The sequence below is a fragment of the Sinohyriopsis cumingii genome, chromosome 7 (genome assembly GCF_028554795.1).
Source record: "Sinohyriopsis cumingii isolate HCF-2022 chromosome 7, ASM2855479v2, whole genome shotgun sequence".
In the NCBI taxonomy this organism is placed as follows: domain Eukaryota; kingdom Metazoa; phylum Mollusca; class Bivalvia; order Unionida; family Unionidae; genus Sinohyriopsis; species Sinohyriopsis cumingii.
The window spans coordinates 77,635,429-77,651,518 of record NC_142967.1 but is presented as its reverse complement, the minus strand read 5'-3'; the positions used below and the strand labels follow the sequence as shown (position 1 = coordinate 77,651,518).

The 16,090-nt window shown below is 35.0% G+C and overlaps 1 protein-coding gene across 3 annotated transcripts in view; it reads right to left on the bottom strand.

Annotated features, from left to right (window-relative positions):
- LOC149795574 (allantoicase-like) overlaps positions 1–16,090 on the bottom strand; it is a 66,210-nt gene that overhangs the window by 34,522 nt on the left and 15,598 nt on the right. For all 3 annotated transcript variants that reach the window (XM_089965410.1, XM_089965411.1, XM_089965412.1), the window contains exons 4-7: positions 12,250–12,364; positions 3,020–3,118; positions 2,141–2,220; positions 278–398 (exon numbers count right to left, since the gene is read on the bottom strand). In XM_089965410.1, the coding sequence (XP_089821536.1) occupies positions 278–398; positions 2,141–2,220; positions 3,020–3,118; positions 12,250–12,364 (415 nt within the window). The remainder of the gene's footprint in view (positions 1–277; positions 399–2,140; positions 2,221–3,019; positions 3,119–12,249; positions 12,365–16,090) is intronic.

Sequence of the window (16,090 nt, the reverse complement as noted above, 5' to 3'; positions counted from 1 at the left end):
ACATGAAAGACTATTTAGTGTCATGATTAGTCCAACATGTTACCTACTGAGCCACTGCAGCTTCTAACTGTTGAGTTCAATGACCATACCTGGATACATATTAAGTGTGATGTGTGTCCAGTGTTCAATGACCATACATGGATACATATTAGGTGGGATGTGTGTCCAGTGTTCAATGACCATACCTGGAAACATATTGTGATGTGTATCCAGTGTTCAATGACCATACCTGGATACATATTAGGTGTGATGTGTGTCCAGTGTTCGATGACAATACCTGGATACAAATTGAGTCTGATATGTGTCCAGTGCTGAGATGGATCTACATCTAAGTAGTTGTGGCAAGAAGTCTTATATCCTGGGTGCAGTGGACTCACTGGAACTATCTCCTGCCAGGTCTGGAAAGAATCACAACAAGGTTCTAAACATTTTGACATTAAATGTCTTTTATAAGTAATGTCTAATGATGAGAAATTGCCATTCATCCCAAAAACATATCCTCCATTTTCATTGTAAAATTCACTTTCAGAGTTAAGAACATCACCAGATTTCAAACGTCATCCCAAGTTTTGCAATACAATTGCTGTTTATTTCAAACACATCAATTCTTCTTCCTTTTCTTATGTAACAGCTTATCAATTTTATCAAAGTCTGAATCCAAAATGACATGCAAAATTATAATAATTGTCTTTTTGTAACGATCTTTGTTCATTTTGATAAAGGACACATATGGGTGACATAATGTGAATTCAATAATTTTTGTGGATATAAATTTTCATGGCTTCATGCTAAATTAAATTTTCATCTGTACATAAATATATGGATCAGGAAAGTGGTCAGAATGTTTTTACAGCAGAATTAATGCTCACTGGGAAAGTAGTTCTGCTGTTTTCACAGCAGAACTGCTACTCACTGGGAAAGTAGTTCTGTTGTTTTCACAGCAGAATCACTACTCATTGGGAAAGTAGTTCTGTTGTTTTCACAGTAGAATCACTACTCATTGGGAAAGTAGTTCTGTTGTTTTCACAGTGGAATCACTACTCATTGGGTCTTTAGACTTCTGGTTTGCAAACCACAAAAGTTTTGTACCCCATTAAAATAGTGAATTTCACAGTAGTTCTTTTGACTTTCATTTGCCTGAAAGGGCGAGTGCCATTTTTTCATACAGATTAACTAAATATTCAAAATAGTATATGTTAAATCCATGTCAAAACCTTGAACTATTAAGTCAGGGAACTCTCAGCTTTGTAATTGGTTTCAATGTTTCTGAGTAGGTCAGGCAATCTTCTCAGTAGCTGCTGGCATTCAGCTCAAAAAATTTCTACTTCTGAATCAACAAATTTAAACATTGTACCATCTACTTTAACAACAATACATAATTTTAAATTGGTTTCTGCAAAAGATATTGAGAAGGCTGGATCATTGAATAGGTATGTTTGAAGCTAGCTATGTACAACAGTAAAAGAATTCAATTTACTACAGCTCATTTGATCCATTTCCACATATGCTTGAAATAAGTTCAAAAATGTGCCATGCAAGTTTGAAATGACAGTGAAGATTAGAACACTCAATATGAATTAAGTACACCTATGGCAAAGTCAACAACATTCAATATGAATTAAGCACACCTATGGCATAGTTAACAACATTCAATATGAATTTAGCATACCTATGGCATAGTAAACAACATTCGATAAGAATTTAGCAAACCTATGGCATAGTTAACAACATTGAATATGAATTAAGCACATATATGGCATAGTTAACAACATTCAATGTGAGTTAAGAACACCTATGTCATAGTTAACAACATTCAATATGAATATAGCATACCTATGGCATAGTTTACAACATTCAATATCAATTAAGCATACCTATGGCATAGCTAACAATATTCAATATGAATTAATCACACCTATGGCATAACTAACAACATTCAATATGAATTAAACACACCTATGACATAGCTAACAACATTCAATATGAATTAAGCATACCTATGGCATAGTTTAGAATACCCATTATGAAATGAACTTACCTAAGATATAGATTAGAACATTCATTATGAACTGAAGATACCTAAGGCATAGTTTGGTTACAAATCTATTGTTCTGTGTAAGACAAATAAACAGGATCTCACCTCTGAATGCAAGCTCTCCACTGTAGCAAAATCTTGGGGACTTGCTGCTGTACCCATATTACTTTTCCTAGTTGGGAGTTCTGAAATATACATTGGAAACTCAGTACAAAGCCCTTCATGATAATGTGGTCTTTCATGGTAACTCTGCCTCATACAATAATGCAGGCAACCAAGATGCTGCCAGGATTTTATCTAAAGGGAGGAGCTCACCCATGTCATCAAAATAAGTGGGACATAAGGGGAAAAATAGGAGGAACTTTTATGAAGATCAGCTAAAGTGGTTTTTTTTTTTCCAAATAAACCTCTGGCTTCCAGCCCATGAAGAGTACATTTGTACTATCTGACATATATTTCTTAATTATATTTACATTCCAATAAAATGAAATGGCCTAACATTTCAACCCCCAAAAACACTGCATATATTTAACTAGTTACTATCCAGTTCAGTTTTACTGCAGATTCCTCACCAAACTGGGGGGGCCCCAAGTGACCGAGTGGTCTAAAGCGCTCTCCGTTACAGATCACTGCCATCTCACCTCTGTCTGCATGGGTTCGAGTCTCGGATTCACCCTATGTGAGTATGTGAGAAAGCTTGCCAGTAGCTTCTCGTGGGTTGGTGGTTCTTTCCCGGGTTCTTCCTCCACCATTAATACTGGCTGCCATGTACAGCCTATCATGTGCTGAAAAATGGCGTTAAACCCTACAACAACAACAACAACAACATCACCTAACTGGAATTACAGGTTTACTTAATAATGTGATGATAACCATACTATGGTCTCATCATCTAAGAAAATATAAAAAATGTGTGAAACAGATCTTTTTAAATCATTCAATCCCTGTAGAAAAGCATTTGAAAGAATCAATGAAATGACATACTTTTGTCCAAACATGCAGCTTGGATGGAAATCTTCGGCACATAGTTCCCAGTAAAGTAGGACGTATCTACATCAACTCCATAGATGTACCCTGGAACACCTGTAATGGGGAACACATGATTAAACTAACATGGATGTACCCTGGAACATGTGTAATGGGGAATATAGGATTAAACATATATGGATGTACCCTGGAACATGTGTAATGGGGAATACAGGATTAAACTAACATGGATGTAACCTGGAACATGTGTAATGGGGAATACAGGATTAAACTAACATGGATGTAACCTGGAACATGTGTAATGGAGAATACAGGATTAAACATATATGGATGTACCCTGGAACATGTGTAATGGGGAACACAGGATTCAACATACATGGATGTACCCTGGAACATGTGTAATGGGAACACATGATTAAACTAACATGGATGTACCCTGGAACATGTGTAATGGGGAACATAGGATTAAACGTATATGGATGTACCCTGGAACATGTGTAATGGGGAATACAGGATTAAATGTATATGGATGTACCCTGGAACATGTGTAATGGGGAATACAGGATTAAATGTATATGGATGTACCCTGGAACATGTGTAATGGGGAATACAGGATTAATCATACATGGATGTACCCTGGAACATGTGTAATGGGGAATACAGGATTAAACGTATATGGATGTACCCTGGAACATGTGTAATGGCGAATACAGGATTAAACGTATATGGATGTACCCTGGAACATGTGTAATGGGGAATACAGGATTAAACATACTTGGATGTACACATGTGTAATGGTGAACACAGGAGTCAACATATATGGATGTACCCTGGAACAAGTGTAATAGGGAATACAGGATTAAACATAAATGGATGTACCCTGGAACATGCGTAATGAGGAACACATGATTCAACATACATGCATGTACCCTGGAACATGTGTAATGGGTAACACAGGATTCAACATACAAGGATGTACCCTCGAACACCTGTAATGTGGAACAAAGGATTCAACATACATGGATGTACCCTGGAATGTGTAGTGGAGAACACAGATTCAATGCAAATGGATGTGCCTGAAACACCAGAAATGAGGAACAGAATATTCAACAAGCATGGATGTACCCTGGAACACAGGATTCAACATAAATGGATGTACCCTGGAACAACTGTGGAGGGAAACAAAGGATTCAAAATACACAGTGTGCCCTGGAACAAATGTCATGGGGAACATAGGATTCAACATATATACAAGTATTCAAGAAAACATGTAATGGGGAACACAGGATTCAATATTCACAGAAGTACCCTGGAGTGCCTGTAGCTGGCAACAAAGGAGTCAACATATATTAGTTACTAAATGTGGAGGTATATGAAGAGATATCAATGACAGGAAATCTTAGTATTGATATATGTTAGAGTGACCAGTGGCTTAGTGGTCAGCATACCAGATTCACAATCACAGATTTGAATCCTGCCCAGAGCTGCATACATGCCAAGCCCAAGAGAGATATGAGCATAATTATTGTTATTATAAAAGACAACGAAGCATGATCTGAGAATATAAATGCGTAATGAAAAATGTGAATTTATATTTGCTAGTAACCTGGATCTGCAGCTAATTAAATTTTTTGTCACAAATGGGCAAAATCCATGTGGATTAGGACCAGAATACAAACACAAAACATACTGATGAATTATTTATAAACAATGCTCACCTTAACAAGTCTACATGTCTAACTTTTGCTGAATGTTTGTCAAGACAAATCCACAAATTTGGCAATGAGCATGATGATGAGTTCAGTCAGAGTGCTATCTTACATCACTCACATATTCTTTATAAATTTGTAAAGCATTATTAATTTGTCTTTTTCTGAGCTGGCATGTTTTGAACTTTAAAAAGATGCCATTGCAGTATGCTCTAAGATTTTTCAGCCAAATAGTCGCATCGATATTGCTTGTTTTGCTCAACATCTGGTGCCATTTATTTTAAGTATGGACTGGTTCACTATCTAAATATATTATCAACAAAATGAACCTGTGAGGCTCATTTTCCAACTGAAGAAGAAACCCTGTCATTTTTTATAAAAATGTTTAAAAAGAAATATAAGGAAAGTACATGTAGGTTTAGGATGGGCAAACGAACTCTTACTCTCTTCTCACACAGCAGTGTTTTTTTCCCAATATTCTCAAATTTATATAACAAGTGGGCTTGAGGAATAACAATAAAAATGAGAAACACAGGTGAGCAAAGATGTAATTAACTGACAAAAAGTATAATGATTACACCAAAATCATAATGGTAGGCATGTATGGGGCTGCTCAAGATGGCTGTTGGGATGTGCCTCTATAGGAAAGGCATTTTACTCCAACTGCACTAAGTAGTTTTTCATGTGTTGATATTAGTTAAACACCAACCAATCAATAAATCAATTTGTTGGAAAACATCAGGATAATTTAATATGGCAATTCATTACTAAATTATTCTTCTAAAATAATTATTCATACCACTGCACAGATTATGAAGTGTTCAATACACATACACCTCTCCCTCAATAACTCGCATACAACAGGGTCCACAAACATAGACTGCACTATAAGTAAGGGTGCGAGTTACAGAGGGACTGCAAACAATTGAAGGAAAAAATGCTCACACTGTGTGTGTGTGTGCATGCATGCGTGTGTGTGTGTGTGTGTGTAGGTAGGGAATTGGGCTGTTTAATGACTGAATCCTTGTTTTACAATCCCGCTGATAATAATTGTTAATAATGCATTTTTTCTAATCAAGCTGCTTGTTATTCTGTATAAATAACATTTATTTTCAAAATATCCAACAGGTGAAAGATTCTTTATCCTGGTTTCAACAACCATCACATGTACGTGAAACCTGTGTATTATGTCACTGCTTTTTGTTTTGTTGATTAGTCTAGTTCCTGGAGTGGTATTTAATCGTATAGTGCCAAGTCGGGAGTCAAGGCAACAGGGAACTAGACTAACTGTTGATACACTGCCAAACAAGATTCATTTCTTTCCTCAAAAACTTGCGACATTTATTTTGTGAGAAAAACTAAATTTTTGTATTGTTCAATTAGTACAATATTGATGTCACGATTTCATTGGAAGTAATAGTGAAACTTCTTATCATCCTTGAGGATACCTCAAATTGCCAGTTCAGGAATTCTCTGAAACCCGCTTGCCCACAATGGTCTGTATCTGTGAATCCAAGCTCTTTATTTTACGAAGTGTTTGTTTCGCTTGGTTGCCTTGCTATTTTTGATCACAGTTATGAATGACCTGGTTAGTTTAAGGTAGTTTAATTGTGTTACATATGCAATAACATTTGTAACAGTGTTTGCTTTAACACCTGAAATGAGTTCACCCAACATACGACCGTGGCCACTAGATTTTAAGTATGTAGGATTTGCATGCCTTCTAGTTTTAACATTTCTTTTATTCCACCTCCTTTATTTGATTCAAAAGACACAATTAACATGATAATACAAAGGAGGCCAGCTCTTAATTCAGTGCAACAATAAGACAAATATTTCTGCAAGTCAGTTATCAAAACACGGTTGGTACTTTATTAGGTTCTCAGAGAAATGCTTGCAGACATAATTGTTACAGTAGATTGACACATGTTTAAATACACATTGCATTTATGATGATTACACTTATGAGGAACTAAACGATAGAATTAAAACACAAATTTCACTTAATAAAAATTATTTAATTGGCATATAAATATCAATGTAGAGCATATACTAGGCATAAGTGATATTTTCATTGATTAAAATTTCCTTGAATATCTTTAATTTCAGTATACTCTGAACATCATTTGGAAAGAAAATGTAACCAATTATATGACTTATAATTAAAAGTTGATAATTTCAAAATGTTGATTAAAATTTCCAGGTCCTATATTCTGTTTTCCACCAGAAGATGAAAGACATATCAACAAAAACAATTTTGGATTGTGATTTTCTTCAAGTTCAAGAAATACGGAGGATTTTTTGGGGGGTATTTTCTGTTTAAAAAATGAAATCCACGCCTGACCCCACATTATAAGTAGGTTCGTGAGTTATCCGGGCGCGAGTTATCGAGGGAGTGGTGTAGTGTGTTCCGCTAGCTGTAACTGTGCACAGTGGCTTGTTTGCAGTCTGCACATCAAGTGGCACATGGTTCAAGATAATAGGACATGACTGATACCATTATAATGGGGGAGGTATTAGGCTGGAAACAATTTGAAATTCTACTTTTGCATTTTTGTAACATTATACATGAATTCAATTTTTGTTCACAAGGTTTTGTTAAAAATATAGGTCAGAACAGAAATTTGACTTGTTCTGAATTTCTTGAACTTGATCCTGGCTGTTGAACAAGACAGATCTGTATGGCCCTGGATCCACATTCAATTAAAGGTACGTGCAATTATGGAAAACAAAAACACATTTATCACCTGATGCAGGCTGACTCCATTGATTTTCCTTGCAACTTTCCACTGACAACTTCCAAATTTCTGGTGCACTTTTAATAAAGCACAGCAACAGCTAAAAATCACTCATTAATGAAAAAGCTGTTAAAATGGACTTTGCAAGTACTCTATGTGATCACCAAGCATAGAAATATAATAAACTTTGCGAGTGTTTTATGTGATCAAGAAGTATAGAAATATAATAAACTTTGCAAGTGTTTTATGTGATCAAGAAGTATAGAAATATAATAAACTTTGCGAGTGTTTTATGTGATCACCAAGCACAGAATATAATAAACTTTGCAAGTGTTTTATGTAATCAAGAAGCACAGAAATATAATAAACTCTGCAATTGTTTTATGTGACTACTGATGACAAATATAGATAGAATTAAAACACAAATTTCACTTAATAAAAATTATTTAATTGGCATTTAAATTTCAATGTAGAGCATACACTAGGCGTAAGTGACATTTTCATTGATCAAAATTTCCTTGAATATCTTTAATTACAGTATACTTTGAACGTCATTTGGAAAGAAAATGTAACCAATTATATGACTTGCAATTAAAAGCTGATAATTTCAGAGTATATTATATTATATGACAAATATAATGGATTCATCAAGTGCTTATGTTGTCATCAACCACATAAATATAATTTACCTAGTAAGTGCTTTATGATGTCACCAACCACATATATATAATTTACCTAGTAAGTGCTTTATGATGTCACCAACCACATATATACAATGAACTAAGCAAGTGCTTTATGCTTAAGGTTAACTTTGGTTAGCATGAAATTTTCCAAGTACTCAACAAATTTTGACCTGAAAATAAATTACATGACTGATTATCTAGTGTACCACAAAAGGAATTTTGTGTTGCAGATCTGCTGTTTGACTTAAAATGTTATCAGTTATAAAAACTTTTATTTTTTTCATAATTCTCATCTTTCTCTGAAATGTCTTTTCAAACTAACAAAAGTTTAACTTATTGCTGAATAATGCATTTGTTCAAATTCTGTTAGGAAAGTTTGTCCCTTACATCATTTATCCATCTTAAACATATATGCCAACCCCTGACGAGGAAAAAGTGCAATCCAAGCGGACAAAAAGAGGAATCCAAGCAGAAAAAGAGCAATCGACATATAACATGCTAAAGATTTATTTGCTCCTCTCATCTTTTAACATCCTTTACTGCTTCAAGTTTTCATATGTAGAACTTTTAGCTTTAGAAATCAACAGATTATCATGTTGCATTTCAAAACACTTTGTACCAGCTGAGACAATGAATTTTTTGCACACCAGTACAGCACTAAGCACTGGATTACTGAGCCTGGATCTGAATTCAGTTTTATTTTTTTTAACAATACTGAACAATTTCTCACATCAGAATTAGAATGGCAAAGAACCAATATTCCTTTCATAACCTGACAAAGAAGAGAAAAGTTATATCTTCCAGTGATTGGGTCTTTTAGCTGGGAAATAAGGTGCCATTGCACATCAACTCTATCTGCATTAAGTATATTGTCAGGTAAAATCCCAACTTGATACTTCAGGAATTCTCCTTTCAGATGATCCAAGGTAGACAAGGGTGGCAATAGAAAGGGATATCTCTTGACAAAGAATCCAACACTTATGAAGCTTTCTGACTGTCTCTCATTTACATCAGCAACTGAAGCATTTAAAATTACTTCATCTCCATATGAGAATTTCTGGAGCATGTAATCACAGGCTGTAGCATAATAATCTCTAACATTATCATAAAACACCTTAACAGCAAGAGTAGAATTGTGTTCTATGAATTCTCTTGCTTCTGCACCAATAGCAAGATCTTCATTATCTTTCTGGTTTGTTCTGTCATGAAAGTCTATATCAGTTAAAAGCTTGGCTGATGAAATAATTCCTGGCTTAATAAACCTAATATTAGCAAATCTGACAACTGGTTTGACAGAATCTTGTGGATAATATGAATGCATGGCTCTTCTTTCTGTAAAACATTTGCTGCATCAAACAATGGAATGGCACTCTTCATAAACAAGCAATACAGCTTTGTAACTAGATTAAGTTTTTTGAAAACCATCTCACACTTTGATTCTTCCAAACAGTGAACAGATTATGTTTCTTTCTGTGACATCTTAGTATCCACTTTGCTAGTTTTGCCCTTAGAAGAATGGGAAGATTCTGTATGATTTGTACTCAATTTATCCTCTGAAGAACCAGATCCAGTTGGCTGATTTAGTTTACCGACAATGGGTTGAAGTTTTCTGTCACAAGATTTATCTTTCACAATCTTGGTCTGAGCCTGGAGGCCCTCAAGCTGGATAGACAGAGGTTTCTCAAACAAAAATTCCATTGATTTAAATTTCTTTTTTTCCGATAACCCATTCCCTTTATTGTTAGTTTGTCTATCTATACTTTCATCTCTCGTTCTCTTCTGACTTACAGTAACAGACTCTGATTTTGTGCTACTCTTCTTCACTTTTTTCCTCCAGTTAATCTGTGCAGATTCACCTTCAGTTTGAAAAAAGCTTGTAGTGCTGTCCAGAGCTCAAGTAAATGGCTAATACATTTGAAAAGGGATAACCATGTTGTACACACATGCTTTATATAACTTTATAGTCTTCAAGATCAAACTGATCTTGTAACAACTTTAGAGCTTGTTTTCTTTTACTATTTTTCTCCAAATAATAGTAGACATCTATTAACAAATGACCAATATCTACTTCTAATTTATCAGCAGTAGTTTGGATGTACTTAACTCTGTGTATGTGTGGTTTGGATGTACTTAACTCTGTGTGTGTGGTTTGGATTTTTTATGTAGCTTTAACAATTTTTCACTCGTTTTGCTAGTGTCTGCAGTGTGGCAGTTTATAGTGATGTCTAGCACTGAGGCATCATGCCACAGACATGTAGCATGATGTCCAACCCAGTCACATTACCCTGACACCAGCCCAACCAGTCCTAACACTTACCTCTTACTGCTTTGCACCTAGCTAGGCAGCTGTTAGTACCATTTGTATAAGTCTTTGGTATAACTTGGCTGCGGTTCAAACTGTAGACCTCAGATTTGTTCAGTACTTACGGAGTTTTCACGATTAGAATCACAACTATGAAAGCTTCAATAACTTAGGTAAAGGCTCTGATATTGATGTAGGCAGCAATTAGTTTTTATAAATTATCAAATTCAGATGACTTAGTGATGTAGATGCAGACAAAGAACTTGTAAATTTTGAGCATGAGAGCTATGGTTGATCACACGGCTTCACAGTCAAGGAGTTCTCTCAAGACATTAAAGCACATAAAAAAATTCTTCCATGAAAAAGAATTATACAGCTTTAATGATTAGATTTTGCTCATGAATTTTTCTATACATAATTGATGTGTGACAAAAATTTATAATCATTAAAATTGATTTCAAACGTAACATATACTACACTGCTGTAACAGTTAACAATAATCTGAAGAGTCTACAGCAAATGCAGGATGTAATAAATGGGTCGAAGGTCAATGAGTCTTTCATTAAAAATTGGCAAAGGCAAGGTTAAAAGGAAAGAGTTACCAAAAATTATTTTGGCAGAAACACTTGAGTAACTATTTTTTTCTTTTTTGTCTTTTTAAATTGCCATTACATTGCTCAAGATGTTTTAAGATGAATATTTAAGTTCAGCTCTGACATTTTTTTGATTCATGTCAAAATAGGAAACATGCACTTTCATCCAATGCTAAAAAACACTGGCTAAAGAATACTTCAAAATGTTGGAAATCAAAGTTTTAGAGTGTGCAGGTGAATAGCAAAGAGCCTGAGTTTGTATTGTGTGTTTCATGCAAAGTGGATTTGACAATAGTATATGGAGGAATAAATTATACCACCAGGCATCTGCAGACACAATCTCACAGGGGCAATCATTCTTCTGTAACAAACACACACACTTTGAAGAACTTACCTGAGACTAGATCAAAAATGAATAAAGTGACACTTGCTGTTTCCAAATTTTGTGGCAAAGCACAATTACCATTCCTCATAGCAAATCATTTTACTAAGCTGATTAAAGTTATGTTTCCAGTGATTCAGAGACTGCATAGAAATCTCATGCCATAGTACAAAGACAACACACTGTAATTGAAGCCCTAGTCCCTCACATTCTGATGCTGATACAGAGAGGACATTCTCCATTCTTCATAAAATACAAACTGGTTCAAGAAGAAATCTGAACTATGAACTTATTAAACTTGTTAAGTTTGAAACTTAATAATCACAATGAATGTCAGTAGTGGTCACCAGTCAATGGTCTTGTGAAGAAAGCTTAAAATGCTTGCAGATTTTATAAAATAATTTTGCTGCAAACTACAAGAAATACAATTTCCTTTCTCAAACAATTGACAATGCTCTGACTCTATTAATTAATATTGAAACATTTCAGAACTAATTCATGTTCAATATTTGCTGCGTATTATAGTATAAAGAGAATACATATTATGGAAAAAACACTTGTTTTGTTTTCAAAATGTTTAAAAACAATAGATCAGAATCAACAAAGTTTACAGTTGTAATTTGCCTTGGATATAAGGTACTCTATTATTCTGACACAATTAGTATCAACCATCGAGCATCGACTCCTAAAATCTGAATGTCTCCTGGATTTAACAATCTGGGAGTCAACTAATGCTAATGTGTGCTCTAAGCCATTACGAGCCAAAGCAAATTTTGCAAAATCTTGTAGAAGAACAAACAAAGTATAAAAAGGCTAATACCTAATTGTATAATACACCAGTCATGCCCAGGAATCCTCTTTCGTCTGGTCTCCCATCCATCCATCCACTTCCCAAACTCTGTGAATACACCCTCCCTCCATTCTGGGGGATTAGGCTGAAAGCATAAGTTACCTTAGGTCAAAAAGAAATAAAGAATAAGCTCTATTTGAGCTCTTATTTTTGCTATCGGATAGAACATTTAAAACCTCGTCATTTATGGAAATGTTTGTTTCTTTTAATCCTCAAAATTATTAATATTAACTTATCTAATATTCTTTCAGACTGAATTTATTTTATGTACCATTATGGTTGGCATCATAATACCTTTAAGGAAATGAAAGAACTTGCCTTTATAAACTGAAGGTTAATTAATTTTTCTTGCTAATTAAAAGCTCAGCATGGTGGCTAAAGTAATGTCAGCTTTGAGGCACAGATAACACTAGAGTGAGCAACACATATAAAGACATAAGTCTTATAAAAATGAGAACAGTCACTCAAAGGGGACTGACACTGAATGGCTGAAAAGCATTTTCAGAAATAAAAATGCACAGTTTCTTCATGTTATTAGTTGAGAGTTGAAACCACCTCTGATATTCTTAAGCAATAACAAAATTTTCAAATTGGAAGCTGCTGTGACCAAGTCTGGGTGGAATTGGCACCATTCTCATTTAGGACTAACTAAAGATCATATTTCGGTGAGAACACTTTGTCAATATTGACATCCATTAAGGAGATATAGCAATAACAAGATTTTCAAGATGGCTGTAATGATGGCCATATTGGATGCCAGATGAAAGTAGTAGTGATAGCAGGATTTGTAAGATGGTTGAGGTGGCACTCACCAGATAATGTGTACTTTTGAGAGAGTGACGTATGTAAGGTGAAGTAGTTTGCATTTAAAACATGCACAGTGGAGAAAATGTTTGCATACCTCTATACTACATTAATGTAATGTGGATGATATTTCTTTTGGATATTGTACTTTTGGAAATATTACATGATTTAAGCACACTGCTAACTAAAATGACTGCTCCCTTGTGTTAAAAAAATCAGTCTGAATTAGTCTAAAGTACACTATACATAGCAGCTATTAAAATAGGGAAAATTAATTTTGCCAGACCAGACAATACAGCTTCTGAAAGTGCAATGAATGAATTACCAAATATATAAAATGTAAAAAAAGTTATCAGCTCTTTTTTATACAATTTACCTCTGAAGTTCAGGAAGTGAAAATGACCAAGTAGAGCTAGCACTTTTTTGAAAGGTGCACATTTGAAGTAAGGCCAAGCTGTATACTCTATAACCCATAGTACACCCATCAATCATACACCAATATAAAGGGAATTAAAGGTTCTTTGCATTATACCTAAGATATACAAGGTCTTTTTTAAATAGACAGTATAACCAGTGAGGAAAGTCAGGGAAATTCTTTTTCTTTAAAATCCTAACCCTATGCAAAATGCAAAACTGTATAGCGCCACCTGATATGGTAGTCATATTCGATGTCAGACTGGCACCAATTTCATTTAGGACCAACAAGACATCATTAGACTCTTGGTAAAAAAAACCCATCTTGGTATGACCATTGATCCAGAAGGTGTTGTGATAATATTTTCAAGATGGCCATCAAATTGGCCATATTGGAGATCAGAACCATTTTATGAGACCAACTAGATATAAAAGGTCTTCTGGTGAAAACCTCATGTTAATAACTTTCTGTTCAGGATGGGTAAAAATAACAAGATTTTCAATAAGGCTGCCAGTGTGACCATATTAGATATCCACAGGACACCATTTTCATTTAAGACTAGTTAAACAGCTTAACTCATTAACCCCTGAGCCAAACAGCTAAAATGTAGTCCATTACTCACAAAGTCCAGAGAGAACAATTTACTCAAATGACACAAAAAGTACACAGTAAAAACAGAAACATGCTTTCAGACAAGTATAGATAAAACCCATTATAAGGCGATTCATTATAATGCATTTCTGCTTATAAAACAATGGCAGCATAGCCCCCATTTTTTAATTTAAGGTGACCTCTCTTTTTAACTCATTAACCCCTGAATCAAACAGCTAGGCATCCCCCTACAGCATACATGCAGAGGGATCACCCAGAACAGTGTTAGCCTTACCAGTGCCTGTATTCCTAAGACTTGCTGAGAGTGCATGGCTTGCACATTTTCACAGATGGAGCTACTTGCAATAAATGTTATTTTCTTATTCATGTTCCTTTGATCAAGCTAAAATTTGGCACAGCAGTTCTCAATAAAATTATGTACATAATGGTATAATTGTCATATTACATGCAGAAATAAAACTCATGCATAAAGATGAAATAAATGATTTTCTTACTAATTTGTTTCTCTTGCCATGAATCATCCATAAAATTCATTATGAATTCACACGTGGGGCCCCAAGTGGCCGAGTGGTCTAAAGCGCTCTCCGTTACGGATCACTGCCATCTCACCTCTGTCTGCATGGGTTCAAGTCTCGGATTCGGCCAATGTGGGTATGTGAGAAAGCTTGCCAGTAGCTTCTCGTGGGTCGGTGGTTCTTCCCAGGTTCTTCCTCCACCATTAATACTGGCCACCATGTATAGCCTATCATGTGCTGAAAAATGGCGTTAAACCCCACAACAACAACAACAATGAATTCACACTGAATAATTAACACTATCAACACATGAAATTCATTCTGATTCATGTGCACATAAATTCCACTTGTCATCTCTCTTGTAAACTTAACCTTGTGTGAATACTCCTTCAGAGTATGTCAAGTAAAAGTCTACTCCCAGACGCTGATTCTCCTAATTTTTATCATATTTAAATCTAAAATATTTCCACTATTTTTGCTGCTATCGAAGTACAAAAATGTTCCCTTTGTTCAGCAATGTTAACTCTATCTATATAAGCTAAAATTTTATTGGTTAAAATGCATGCATAATTAGGAAATCGACCAACGGGAAACAAGCTAGGTAAACTGCGCCATGTTATCGTGGCACTTGGGAGATGAGGAAGGTAAAGTACAACGAGGTGGCAGGGGTTAATGAGTTAAGAAGACTTTAAGTGTAAACTCCATGTTTATATGGCCGTTACTTCAGGAGGAGCAGCAAGGACAAGATTTTCAAATTCACCACTGTCACTGTCATACTGGACATTCACACAGCACCATTTTCATTTAGGACAAATACCTGGTCATGACTGTGTGCAAAGTATTATGGTAATCATCCCAGTAGCTACAAGCAGTAGCAATAATAAACTTTTGCTAATGAACCAACAGATGGCAGACAACAGTCCAGTCCATTCCATAAGCTTGCATGGTTTATGACCAATAAAGCTAAAAATACACTAAATTTACATATTCTACAATATATACTCACTTACAATACAAATGCAAACTACACAGATCCAGATCTGTTGCTCCTTTGTTAGGAGTAGTCAGTATAACAAACAACCATGGCCCAGATCTACAAGTGCATTATGTGAGAGCAAATCTGGGTATAATGTTTGCAGACAGACTTGTAAGCAACTACAGATAGTATATGATTTTCGTGTTTACAAAAATCATTTTTATTATATAATTTAACAACTTATCATGTAAGAATAATTATCACACACCATTTGTTGTGCACACATTTGCTGGAGAACTCCAGAAAGATATTCAATCCATGCCCAAACTAGACTGAGTCAGCTGCCTCAAGACGTTTTTGGGAAAGACACTTAGTTCTAACTTCCATGGTATGATATAGCTAATAACATTCTCAAAGTGCTGCTGAAAATAAACATACCAACAATCAAAAGCTTTGTGTGTGTGATTTGGATTTTTGACACAGCTTTAA